Genomic DNA, 13533 nt, shown 5'->3' on the forward strand with positions numbered 1-13533 from the left:
AGCTACACCTAATACATACATATACACATTTTATACACAGTATGGATTAACTCCACCACAGAAGACAGAAAAGTTGTGTGTCAGCATCTCTGTAAAAGCCTTTTATGGAATGCTAAATCTAAGCTGCTGAAATGTTGCAAGAGCATTGCTAGAGGCTATAGTTCACAATGTTTCTAAGAGCTCATGCTCTTTTTTCCTGCCACAGCTGGCACCTACTATTTTCTGCATCAATAACATTTTCACAAACAGACTAAAAATACAAATTCGTATTTAAAAATAAAAGTAGCTCTTGCTACCTTTCACATTCACTGATGATCAGAGCATATTCTCTGTGTTCAGGGGAAGAAAAAGTGTATTTAAACATCTTCTGATGCTCACTCCTGAAAGGAGTTGTCTTCACAGGGGTACCTACATACCAACTGATAGAAGGCAGCTGGTGTTGAATTGGTGGCTTTGTGCTACTCTTCAGAATTAGATATTAAATAATAATTGCATTCACTTCAGTTACCAGTATGCATGTTTTTAACTCGCTTGAAATAGAGGCTGTCATCCACATACACTTGCTAATTCAACTACAGATCATTACAAAGAATTATTGTATTTAATCTGGAAACCGTCTCTTTTTTAATTCCTTTATACCGGCATGGATATGAGAACACAACTGCATTGACCCCGTTTCCATAAAAAGTGCAGCCTGTCACGTGTTGGTGACACTGGTGTAACTCACCCTGCTCCAGAAGTCAGCTTGGGCCATGCTTTTCTCTCCACCCTGCATTGCACAAGGCAGGAGATTTCACCAGGGCCATGTTCGCAGCACTCATTGATTGCATGTGTTCAGGCACTGAAGCAGTCACAAACTGGATGGGTGAAGTGGATGCTATATTTTTCACGGGCCAAATTCAGGCGTAGCGTGATTTTGTGGTTGAGACAGGAACATAGTAATGCTGCATGAGCTCCAAATCTTGGACATAATTCACAGTGCTGACAAGCAATTTGCCATGTTGGAGCATTACATTCAGTCACCAGTGGCTTCCAAGAGTTACCATACACCGTAGTTAGGACAGCCAGCCTGGAAAGGCACCCAGCATTTCTCTCCAAATCATGAAATAACTTTTGCCATTGCTGCACAAGCTTATCCAGCTGTCATACGTGGACTGTACTTATTTGAACACTGTTACGACACTTGTTTGTTCTTCATTGCTATTGTCCTTGGCTGTCGTGCCCTCCCTCTGTAAAAGGAGTAACTATGCTAGGATTATATACACTATGCTATTTTGCCTTCTCTATCTGCTAATAAATTACAGAACCATCAGGAAGTGATTTTTAAACTGAAGAAGCAGAAAGTAGATCAGTCTATCAGCAAATTGATCTGAAATATTCCTGGTTTGTTATTATTTTGACTAAGGCTATGGCCCTGATTACTCAGAACCATCTGTACACTGAATGGTTCCTCAGGCAAACTGTCCTAATCCCACTAGAAATAACTCTGAGGCAATTTTTCCTACCATAAGACTTGTCCTAGAAGCAGTCCCTGTAGCACACAAGAAGTCTTCCCATCTACGCAGGATGCCTGACTTTTGGCAGAACAGCCTGAGACCCACTGCTCCTCCCATCAGGAATGTGGCTAGCACCTGTGAGCCTTTGCTCATTCAAGTGATTTTTGTCTCTCCATACTCATCTAGTGTCAAATAAGACAGTTTATCAGGTAATTTAATCCTATGTAATATCTGTAATTGGGTGTTATCATTACTCATTCTTTTAATGGTATGCAATTGCTTTTCCAAGGCACGTGATATCATTCTGTGTATGACTGAGCAGATGACTCTTAAAAAGCCAACTAATGAGCACTCAGTAGTCTATACTTGTTCTCGTTGTTTTCTTCTAAATGCTCATTTACTTGTGATTCTGTTTCCCCATAATTAAATTTATTTGAACTTACATCTAATCAATCCAAAGAGAGCACAGCAAAAGAAAAGCCCTCAAAGTGAGTGGATCTCAGTGACAATTTCATAAGCACGTTCTCCCACTCGAACAGCTTTAAAGATTTGCCAATAAAAATTACAAAGTTTTACTTTGTCCCTTTTGCAACAAATGAAACTTTATTGTCACAGGTTTGGATGAGAGAAATATTTAATCTTTCCTATCCTTACTGAATTATCTAGTTTTTCTATGCTGATCTATTAAAAGTTAAGACACGTCACAGTGACCGTGGCACTAAGCACTCTTTAATTTTATTACACACAAAACATAAAATCATCTACTGGATCAGTGTTCTCATATGACATCAGGACTATTTAAAGAGCTGCTTGCAATTTTCAAAGATTATTTGGGACAATGCTGCAAAACAGTTTTCCAGGTAATTTTTCCAGTAGTAATCCTTCTTTTATCCTATTTTTACTCAAAAATGCAGACAGAAGAAGGGGAGAGGGGTGTGTGTGTGTGATGGTGTGTGGTTTCTCCTTTACAGAAAGAAGTTTGTAAATTAGTTTGCTCATCAGTTCGATCCTAAAATTAGATTTCTGCTGTCCCAAAGTTCTTTCCACTGCAACTAAATACCACTTACAGAGGAAATAAAGGATCAAAAATTACTGTCTAGAAAATCAGATGGAAACAGTTTTTGTATTTTTGGTACTAAGGCTACTTACTTTTCCTACACTGGCAAGAAAAAGAACTTGATTTAAGGAGACTCTTCCATCCTCCTTTTCTTGGACTCTCTTAGCGTAATAAAATGTTTTACTTTCCAACCTAAATTGGAATTACGTAGGCTAGTAATCCCTGAAGTCAACAGTATCTCTTGTACTTTGGTGTTTCCCAAAATCTCCGTTAGTTGAATGAAGGTCACCTGCTATAAATTATCTATCTGCTTCACAGCATTTTTCTACACAAATTTGTAACTATTTATTGAAATCATAAGGACAGTACAGGTGGCCACTAACAACAATGAACACGTTTCAAGCTGATGGCATCCTGAAAACCAGGGTATGCATGGGGTTGGGATGCTCTGTAAGGGTGGGGGGAACAAATACCGTCAAGAGGGTATCCTCCAGTCAAATTCTATTTATGAGCATATGTTATCATAAAATCTTCATTTAAGGAGTGAGAATGCTGCAGACAGAGAAGCTTCCCTGCCACAGAGAATGTAATGAAACCTTCCGTATGTACACAGTGAAGTTGTGTCACGGTTTAAAGCTGGGCCAGCTGTTACATCGGTGGCAGATGCTCTCTATTAACCCTCTCCCCACCCCAAGAAGGGGAAGGAAAAGACAAAAGGGAGAGACTTACGGGTTGGAAAGTTAAAACAGTTTTAATGAACTACAACAATGAAAAAGTGCATAATAATAATGATAGAAATCATTAAATAGACACAAATCTAGACAAAACCAAGATCGAGCTCCCTGATACCAGTCACGTCACCACGGCACTTGCAGGGCAGGCTCTGGAATGTGCTGGACAGGACTCAGCGACAGACAGGAACTGGATTCAGGAATGCACAGATTGGGATCGAGGGCAGGACAAAAACGGACAGGGTCCTCTTCAGACACTGGCCATAGAAGAAGAAACAAAGACCCGCATGATCCCTCAGCTTTATACTGAGAATGACGTGTATGGAATGCAATGCCTCGTTGGTCAATTTTGGGTCACCTGTCCTGTCTGCTCCTCCCTGGAGGTGCGACCCCCCTGTAGCTCTGCACTCATAATCGGTGAGGAATTTAGCAGTGACCTTGGTTTCTCTAAGAATAAGTACAGCAAGAGCCTTTCTGCATAACATCCCTACTGGTGCCTCAGTGATAACTATAAACTTCGAGAGTTATCAGTCCTAGAAGCAGACACTGTCTGCAAAACAGGCAGTTAGTTTCAGAAAGTGCAGTTGCTTAGAAGAGACTTAGCTGAAAGTAAAGATCACTGAAAGGAAAATTGGTCTGTTTTAGGCCAAACCAGGACAAGTTGTTATGGTCTTTTATTTGCAATGAATCAGAGAGGAGGGTCTGTATTAGTCTTATTCAAAGATCATTCAGGTCAATGGGAAGATTCCCTTAAGCTTCAGGTGCAAATGCCTTGCACCAATAATGACCAATGAAATAGCGGACTGTTTTGAGTGAGGAATGTGTAATATATACATGTAATTAATTTGCTTACAGGAGACAGATTTTTGTATATTATATGATTTTTCTGGTAAGCAGAAACCATAGCATACATTTGAGTATTTCTCATCTGACTTACTTTATTTCCTCATATCTTAAAAAACATAACAAACTGAAACATGGAGCTATTTATTTTCTGTTCTGTAATAAAAAAGATACATTACTTTGATGTGCAGAAAATACATTAAACATTCATTTATTTGTGAGAGTTTCATTATATTATTACATATGGCTTGGTTTGGTGCATAGGAAGTGTACAGTTTTACATGCTGATTTTATTACCAATTTTAAAAAGGTATGGAGCTCTATAATAGACAGGAGATACAGGTCTGAGTTTCCCATGTATTGCTGAGTACAGATGAGACTGGAATTTAAGCAATACACCTTATCCTTGTAAGAGATTAATTTCAATGAGAGGTATTTGTTTAATTAGAAACAAACATAATCTTACAATCAAATAATAAGTACAAAAAAGGAGTATTTTTTTAATATGTGCAATAGCTTGTTAGTCTCTTACTATTTCTAATTTCTTTTGCACTTCCTCTTGCAGCTGTAGCTGAATGACGCTTTTTAAATATCTAGGCTAAACTTTTCAGAAATGGTTAGCAATGCTGGGTGCCTATTCAGAGTTATCCTACTGGGGCCCAAAAGCGAGTAGTTGGCACTTTCTGACAATCTGACTCCATCAAGCTAGTTACTATTGAGGTGAAATTACTAATCCTTACCAAACTTCTTCCATCCAAAGATACCATATATTCATCCCAATGAACTCTGACATCTATTTTGTTCCACATCATCAGTTGCTCTGGTTATCGGGCCAAGGAGCAATAGTTAAGATCTGCCTAAACATTTAGAAAAGTTTTAAATTTCACTAGGCAGCTGAGCACATTTACACACTACTTATTTATACAGACAACTACTACATCAGGCTCACTTAATTTGCTCCACCCTATGTCTAATCAACATAATAGCTTGTTATTTGTCTTAAACTATAAACCAAATATTTAAAAATAAAACAAAAAAACACTAGCGGATTTTACAAACAAGTATATGACATAATAGTTTGTGGTAATGATTTAGGTTGGAGTGGCTTGCTTGTCTGGGGTTTTAAATGCTCTCAAAACCAGTACTCGGACACAAAGATGTGAACATTGACAATGTTACGATGAGAAACTACTCCACCCATGACGTAGTTCATCTCCAGTTTCAGGATGGCATAGAAAGGTCCAACAATGGGCCTCACCTGGCGAACTACACCTGTTGGAATAGAAAGAGGTTGCTGAGATTAATAGGAGAATCAGAAGGGTTTGGATGAGATGATACACCCTGCTCCATTTCAGCAAGAGAAAAACTCCCCTTCATTTTCAGTATCGCTGATGGAAACCTATCTATTGGATCTATAAATGGCTTGCAAGAAAGTCTGCAAAGTAAGAATAAAATATAACCTTTGAATCAAAATATCTTGCAGAAGATCTAGAAAGAGCATGAAAATGTTGCTCATGGCAGAAAAACTATATGTTCTGAAATGAGAATTTTTTTTTTTAGCTTTTATTCAGAGCGATAAACTCTTCAAGAAGTCTGCGACACTGCTTTTTAAGTAGGATATAAGGAGACTTTCCCTAGGTAAGCCAGCACGCACATTGCCCTGAGGAGTACCTAAGCACACACACTGGGAATGCCATGCAATTTCTGGTACCATGTTAAAAACCACATTTCATTTGGAACAGTAGCAATTATTTGTAATGGCAATTACAATGCAGCAATAAAATCAACACTTTCCCTATAAGTATCTGATAACACTAACTTGTAAATTGACAATGTGTTGCATCGTGGATGGATAACCCCACTGGAAGCAACAGGAATAAAAGCAGGCGAGTTTAATGAGGAAAGAGGGACTATCACAGCATCTGTCCCTGTGTCATTCCTCACAAGGACAGCGGCCATTCCCTCACCAACATCAGGGATTGATAATGAGGAAGGAAGTGGTAAAGCAGAAGTGAGCTTTGTCTTTTAGGGCTCTAGTCTTTCGGTTTGTTTTACACAGAGGAGCACTAGTGCCGGGGCGCAGCAGGATGGGGACTGCTGGGGGCTGAGTGGGGAGGTCCTCAGGGGGGTGGCAGGGCAGGGCTTCTCCAGCTGGGGCTTGTCCCATCACCCCAGCCAGGCAGCAGGGCAGGCCAGGGGGCAGCCGGGTTCAATCAAGGGCCCAGATCACTGGGCAGGTTCATGGCGATGATGCAGGGCCAAAGTCAAACTAGGAAGGCAACATATGGGTCAGGTCTAGGAACAAGAGAATCCACAGCTGTGATGGAGCTGGAGACCAGCTCTCTTCCAGCAGAGCTCAGGCAGGGACTGAAACTAAAAAGGAGTTCCTGGCCTCTGGGCAGGGTGTGGGGGAGGCCCCCAAGGAGGCCCATAAGGTCATATCGGTGCCTTGACATGATGTGGCCAAACAGAATAGCGTTCCAGCTTCAGACCTACACAAGTCAACGGGAGCTTTGCCATTGACTCCAGAGGTTCAGGATCAGACCATAAACGTGTTCTCACTTCACAGTTATTTTCTAGGTCCGGTGTTGTTAGAGTAGGGAGCTACCAAACGGCTCTCATCTGGAAGGATGTATCCAAAAGGTCAACATCACGTAAACTCGAGGTCAGTCAGTAGGCACAGGCAGTCTGGTGGAAAACCCCTCCTCAGACCCCTCCTTCTGACAACTGACTTATCTGACAGGGCGTTTGATTCAGAAAGAAATACACAGTTTTAGAAAGGATTATTTAAGAGGTATTCCTTCTACATGCTGAGGGTTATGTTTCACACGCAGGCAGCACTCCAGCGCCTTCCTGGAGTCCCAGCTGAACTCCTACAGCAGTCCCCTACGAACACATTGGCTTGAGATCTGATGGGAGAGATAAACGTTTGCTTATGCAGGCTGTCAGCACCTTTTTCAAAGGCAGTGATGACATTACAGTTTTGTCCCATTTAAATACCAACTAATATCTTCAGCATGCAGTAAAATTGCAAACTTTTCACCACATTCACTTTGCCTGCCATATTTGATGAATACACTTGCTAAGCATCCTTCCCCCTACAATTTATATGTACATACATATATATACACTTACTTTTTTTTTTTTTTTAGTTTTCTTGGCTACTCTCCTGCACCTTATAAAAATGACTGGGCTTGGCAGATGATATATTGAAAACGAAAAGCCCTGCTAAAATTGCCTTCCCTTTAGGGTAGCATTTAAAGCATTTTGCTAACAACACAACACATTATTGCAGGCCCTGCTTTAACTGACAACCACGGAAACACGCAGCATTGGAATCACTCAGTACTGGCAAGCTGTTTAACCCACCCTGTTAGTGGCTCATGCAGTGATCACCGAGCCTCAGATTGCAAAGGCTGCTGTTTCCATTTAGCAATCTTTTTATAGTGCTCTGAACTTTCTTGCTCTGCTCTAGTAGTCTACTCTAGCCTAGAAGTGGGACTGAAAATTGTGCTTTTTTCTATGTGATGCAATTCTACTCAAGACGGTTTATGCCACAGTACGGCATCTATCCGTACATTACTGACATAGCATTCAAAGCAATTAGTAACTTTCTCATTCTTGTTTGGAGGCAGAAAAAATGGAACATTTATTTTCAAGGTGCAATGGGCAAACACTGTGATCCACGTGGCAGTACTTTTCCACACAGTTCTCTTGCTGCAGTTTTAAAGTCAAGCCTAATAATGGTCCGAGAAGTGAATGCTGCACATGTTAAGACAGCTATATTGCAGCAAGAAATCGAAGGAATGTACAAAGAAACACAATATTTATTTATCCAGTTTGTTGTGCCAATGTCCTAGATGGTCCTGAAATGACCACCAGTGCAAAAGAACTATTTCCGTTCGTCTCCTATTCAATAAATAGGATGATGCAGTCAGATGGATTTGCACTACAGCATGTGTATAAGGATGAAGTAATTCTAAATGGGCAGAAGAAAAAAAAAAAGAGTAAGAAAAAAAACCTTGAAATGTTCTACTGGACAAAAGCATATGACAGGTTTTCAACTCTTGGCAGATCTACTCTTGAGAGCCTTCAATTTTTTTTATTGAAAAGTGCTAAAATGGAAAACCTAAGTATTTTTCTCCACCAAATGCAAGGACAAATGCGGGTGGAAACCAAGCAATAGCAAAGCTGCTCAGAGCCTCAAACCTGGCTACACGCTTATCCAATTCCCAGTGATCCTGTTGCAGTGGTCCTAGGACTTGCCTCAGAAATGCTGTTAAAGGCTACCTACTATAATGTGTCACTGCCTTTTGATGCCACCTGTGTCTGATTCTGTAATGTCTTGTGCCTTTCACGTCAGGTACACGGGAGGCACAGCTATTCCAGGCCCAAACAAGGCCAGCAGTGCCTTGTGCTTACTCTCATGTCTAAAGAAAAAGTCTGAGACTCAGGCCTGGTACATGTAATTCATATTCATGACTCAATGAATCAGTCAGTATCTCAAGAGCATTTAGCACGGGACACATTTGAAGATGCCATGTGTAATAATTCTGGATGTTTTTAAGCGACGTGGATTTATCAGTTATGGCAACATTTGCATAAGCATGTTGTTCCACTATGCCTTTTGGCAGACTAACGCTGGGTCCAGATTTGTGGTCTGGCATCCTTCAGCATTTATAGCTGAATATTAAGTATAAAAACATACTTTACAGTAATAGGAAGGTTACAATTTTTAAATGTACTGAAAAGTCAGGAAATGTAAAAATTAAGCAGCTGCTTTTTGACCTCTTTTTTACCAGTCTAAATCCAAAGTAGCTGGATGGAGCCACTCAGACTTGGTCCTGGATCACTGTAGCAGTACACACTGTCCTGTGAGTCACTCTCTATAGGATGCCAGGAAAACAATGGTGTTGCTCATTAAATGACCTGAAAACAGAGTGCTCTCAAATAGCACCATCAGCTGGTCCTCTCTGGGACCAAAGCTGCAGACTCCACAGTTGGTAAATGAGGTGAGTTTATTTAAGCAAGTTCACTCAAAGCCTTTTCCAACAAAATTAGATTTCAGCTAGGTTAGCATTTTGCACAAAAAAAAAGCCACGAGAATATCTGTCTATATTAAAACAGGGTGAATCACTGATAAGAAATGAACAAGATTTGCACTGCTGCTGAATCCCATGTGCCAGGCAATCTCAAGCATCTGTGTTGTCTTGCCTACAGGCACATCTATGCAAGCAAGCGCTGTTACCTTCCAGCCTGACGTGCTGCTGCTGCTGTTTATACTCTGGTTCATAATCTGTGACCCAAACACAGACTCAACCTACAGAAAACCCTCTGTGTCACAGGCCAGGCAGACTACTTTCCATCAGCTCACCTTTGTTTGGTTTTGCTTTTTTGTTAACTGAGCAGAGGTGTTATTAGATGTCCCAAATCTGCTTGGGTATCTTCATGGTTTGCTGACCTCCTTCTAGAAAACAATGATAAGACTTCTTTTTCTTGTGCACTTTGCCCTTATCGTAAACAGGATCTATACCAATCCTTCCCATCTGCTGATCTGTGTAAGCAAACGGCCTTGGCTTGAGAGGCATTGAGTTTTTGGATGTCATAGTTATTTCTGCAGTGATAGTCTGACCATGGCCCAGAACTTTTAAAGCTCTGTAATGAATACACTGAGCTGCTCTCTTGCCCTCTTTCTTCTTCTTTCATGTTTCGTATTTTGATTTTGTCTAAGGTAAAAGTATGTCACCACGTGTAGTGAAGACATTAACCTAAATAATATGTTATACTTATTTTCAAAAGAGAGTAATGACAACTACCAACAGTCTTAGCGCCACTGTCATTGGCTTACTGAGGCTTTGCTTATCAAAGAAGATGGGATAAATAAGACAGCAAGGTTAATATTGTTAATCTTCCTAAGCCTTTCAGCAGAATTTCTATTATTGTAATCAGATGCCACAGGTATTCTTTGGCTTGTCTATACCTCTTTAAGATATCATTACATTTCTCTGCTTTGAAATATGTGAGACCCTCAGGCAATTCACCTCTGTGTCTGGTTTCTGCTTGTATTTTCACATTAGGCAGCTGATTTGCTAAGAAGCTCCATTTTGAACTTAGGAGAAACACTGCTGTTTTGTTAGCACATTAACCCATTCTGGATGACAAGTCCCTGTGTTATCATGCATTAACATTTTGTTTCCAGAAATCCAGACTCCTGATTCTGACTTCTGTGCTAAGCTCACTGCCCAGTATGCCGAAGGAGCACTTGCAAAACTCTTTAAAAGACTTTTATAAAAAAAAACCCACTTATTTTTTTCCACTGCTAACCACAAAATCTGCAGCAATTACACTTGCAATGAATCTGGGTCATTGTGTTCCTTACACCTCTTGCTTAACACTGTATTTGCATTTTCTCCAGAGAAAGTTCCTCTAACAGGGATCTCCACTGTTTGCCAGAAAGCAAAGCAGAACCAAAGCAGCTTATTTTCACACTGCCACTAGAAAAGGCTGTTTTGGGTTGGTAGAGAGGATGCATTATGTTACATTTTCTATTCCAGAGGTGAAGGTCACAGGATTTTCCACAGGGATTGATTCTTGAGTCTAGTCAAATATTTAAATCTGTATCATCGTGAGAACACAGTACAGACATAAGTTGCACCCATTCCTCAAAAACAGAGCCTCAGTTAACCTAAACTTTTAAGGACCCCACAAAATCAAGCTGAGAAGTGTTAGTGGAGCAGGCAAGGAATCGTAGGCTGAAAGGAGAGGCAACAGGGACTGCTGATTACTGGGGAGCTGTATCAGATGACTGCTGGAAAAGGGGATGTGCTGAAGTAAACCTCCTCTTGCCTTACCTGCATATGCAGGTATATGTATTTGTGTACATATAAACAATCCAAACTACTGCCAAATCAAAAGCTGTTCTTCCAAATAACCTGTGGTCTATGCTCAGGAAAATAAAATAAACACAGTTATCAAAAATGTGATCAATTCCCTCAACCGCATTTCAAGCTTTGTGTTAAGTAACAAGCACAAGAACTCTTTTCTTCTTACCACCTTCCCATCTTTTCCCCCATACACAGCACTGCAGCTTTATTGTTTTGTTCCGGTCATCACATGCCAAAGGATAGTAACAAAACTACCTTTTTTTTTTTCCTTTGTGCTCACAGCAAGCACATAGTCTCTTTTCTCTGTTTCTTCTCAGGTGGCAAGTTAACAAAGAGACATGTGGCTTTTTACTATGTTGGACCCAACAGTACCTGCTCCTATTAGTGCAAGACTTCACACTTGACTTTATAAGCAGGTATTAATTTGCCAGTTTTTCTGGGAACAAACAATTTACTTCAGAAAATTTGCTAATTTTTTTTTACATTGTTTAATTGTATGATCTGTGGTCAGCTAAAACCTGACCACAAACTGACTGAACTTGGGATGGATCATGAGGAGTTACTGAGAGATCATGAGGTGGTGAAAAGAAGAGCAATCCACTTTTCTGAATAATTTATCTACAGTTAACATATTAATCTGGTCCTAAATACAACAAAACACATATTTTTATTCATTCTGAGATCTATTTTAAATTAAACACTCTGTAAAAACTATTTAAAATAATAAGAATGGGATATATATTTGAAATACCAAAGGCAGACAAACAAGTCTGAGCATAGCTCATTGTTCACTTTTCCTTCAAAATAAGCACACACTGCTACTGAATTTTTTTTCCTGTGTTTGCATCTTGGCCATGCATTATTGAAACTAACTTTCACAAATCAGAAACTAATACGACAACTGAGAATTAGTCTTCATTCACTCTACTGCAAGTGGAACCATATATTTAAAAAATAATATTTTGCATTAGTTAGAATCAAGAGCAACTTGGTATGTGAAATATGATATGAATTATTGTGTGGAATACAGCTCCATAAGAATGTTAATATTAGCTCCATTGTAAAATACAGTCATAGACAGCAAAGGGTCTAAGGGCTGAGGAACGCTAAAGAATCTCCTAGGATCTTCTTGGTAATTCTTATGTGCGATGATGTTTCTTCGCCCCTGATACACACCCTGTTTCACTGGATGCCTAGCTCTGAGGTCCCCAGGCAATTTCTAACCAACGCACGGCAGCACCGCAGGCAGGACAGCGGGGTCAAAAAGCTGAGCAGAGTATGAGGCTTAACAGGTGAGAGGCAGAAATACATACTAGGGCTGAAAAATGCGTAGCTTGTTCATGCAGTATGTATGAAATTTTGGTAGCAATACACTCATTTCTATTCCTCATGAGATAAATAAAATCCCATGTGAGATGCATAAGAGCCCAAGCAAATAATTTTTTCCCCTGAATTTCCTAATCCTTGGGCTGTGAGTCTACAGATCTGACTGTAAGTGAAAGCTCATGTCCATCACAAAATGTGCCCCCTTTGAAAAAAAACACAGGAAGGCTTGTCAAGAGAACGTGCTATTACATGGTGAGAGAGAGTGCTGTCTGTTTTCAGATGGAATTTTTGGGATGAGCTGCTAGTGACACCTACAAGAGAGAGATTTCAATGACACAAAAAACACCTTATAATTTCTCCTCTAGCTATTTTCCTTGTGCTTTAAATCGACACTTGGAACATGAAATGATTAATTTGGAAAAACTGAAGTACCAGAGAACGTGGTGAGAGCTGTGGAGCTGAAGCCTAAACTCAACTGAAACTCAGGTAATTTATTGGGCTTTATATTAACTTCCAAATAATCTCAGCCTATGTTCTGAAGTCCTGCATTTGGCTGCTCCTGGATCTCTGTTTCCCCACAAAAAGCACTCTGGTCCTTTTTACAGCCTTGTCATCGATGAATAGCCCTAGCTGCCACAACGCAACAGTAACTACCCTTTCTTAAGCAGTGGATCGTTGGGAATCAGAAAAATAGCCTTTAAATAGTCTGCTAGTCTGTGTCAGGCCACGAGTATGTATGATTACGTACAAAGGATGGACATAGGCTCTCCCCTAATGTTAGTGAACTTTAATCCCATGTGGATGTTGCAGTAACGAACCCAAGAGGTTATCATCTCAGAGTCCTGGAACCTAAAGCCATTGCATGGCTATTAAAGAAAAGTAGCCCAAAACACCAGCATACTAGTGGTAATGTGTGGTGAACAACTTTTTGTAGGGGAAAAGCATGTTTATGAGTTTCCCTTAAGCAATACAAGACGACCGATCTCCTCATGTTAATGCAAGATCCTGGACTATAATTTCAAGTTTGCTTTTCTCCTCAAGGCCTCTTGCTTTATACTGCTAGCCAAGATTTTCAAAATTAAGAGTAAACATCTCAGATGCATCAGTGTTACTTAAGAGCCTAGTCATAGTTTCAAAAGAGATGTTCAGGCAATTAGGAAGTTTAGCACCAGGGAAATGATCATTGCAGTGGCTAT

The 13533-nt window shown here is 40.1% G+C and overlaps 1 protein-coding gene across 2 annotated transcripts in view; it reads right to left on the minus strand.

Annotated features, from left to right (window-relative positions):
- Positions 1 to 4001: 4001 nt before the first annotated feature.
- The window catches only part of FBLN1 (fibulin 1), an 81864-nt gene continuing 72332 nt past the window's right edge, over positions 4002 to 13533 (minus strand). For both annotated transcript variants that reach the window (XM_068401217.1, XM_068401218.1), the window contains exon 17: positions 4002 to 5399. In XM_068401217.1, coding sequence (XP_068257318.1) covers positions 5260 to 5399 — 140 coding nt within the window. In that variant the 3' untranslated portion in view covers positions 4002 to 5259. The remainder of the gene's footprint in view (positions 5400 to 13533) is intronic.

Source organism: Nyctibius grandis, chromosome 5 (genome assembly GCF_013368605.1).
Source record: "Nyctibius grandis isolate bNycGra1 chromosome 5, bNycGra1.pri, whole genome shotgun sequence".
In the NCBI taxonomy this organism is placed as follows: Eukaryota; Metazoa; Chordata; class Aves; order Nyctibiiformes; family Nyctibiidae; genus Nyctibius; species Nyctibius grandis.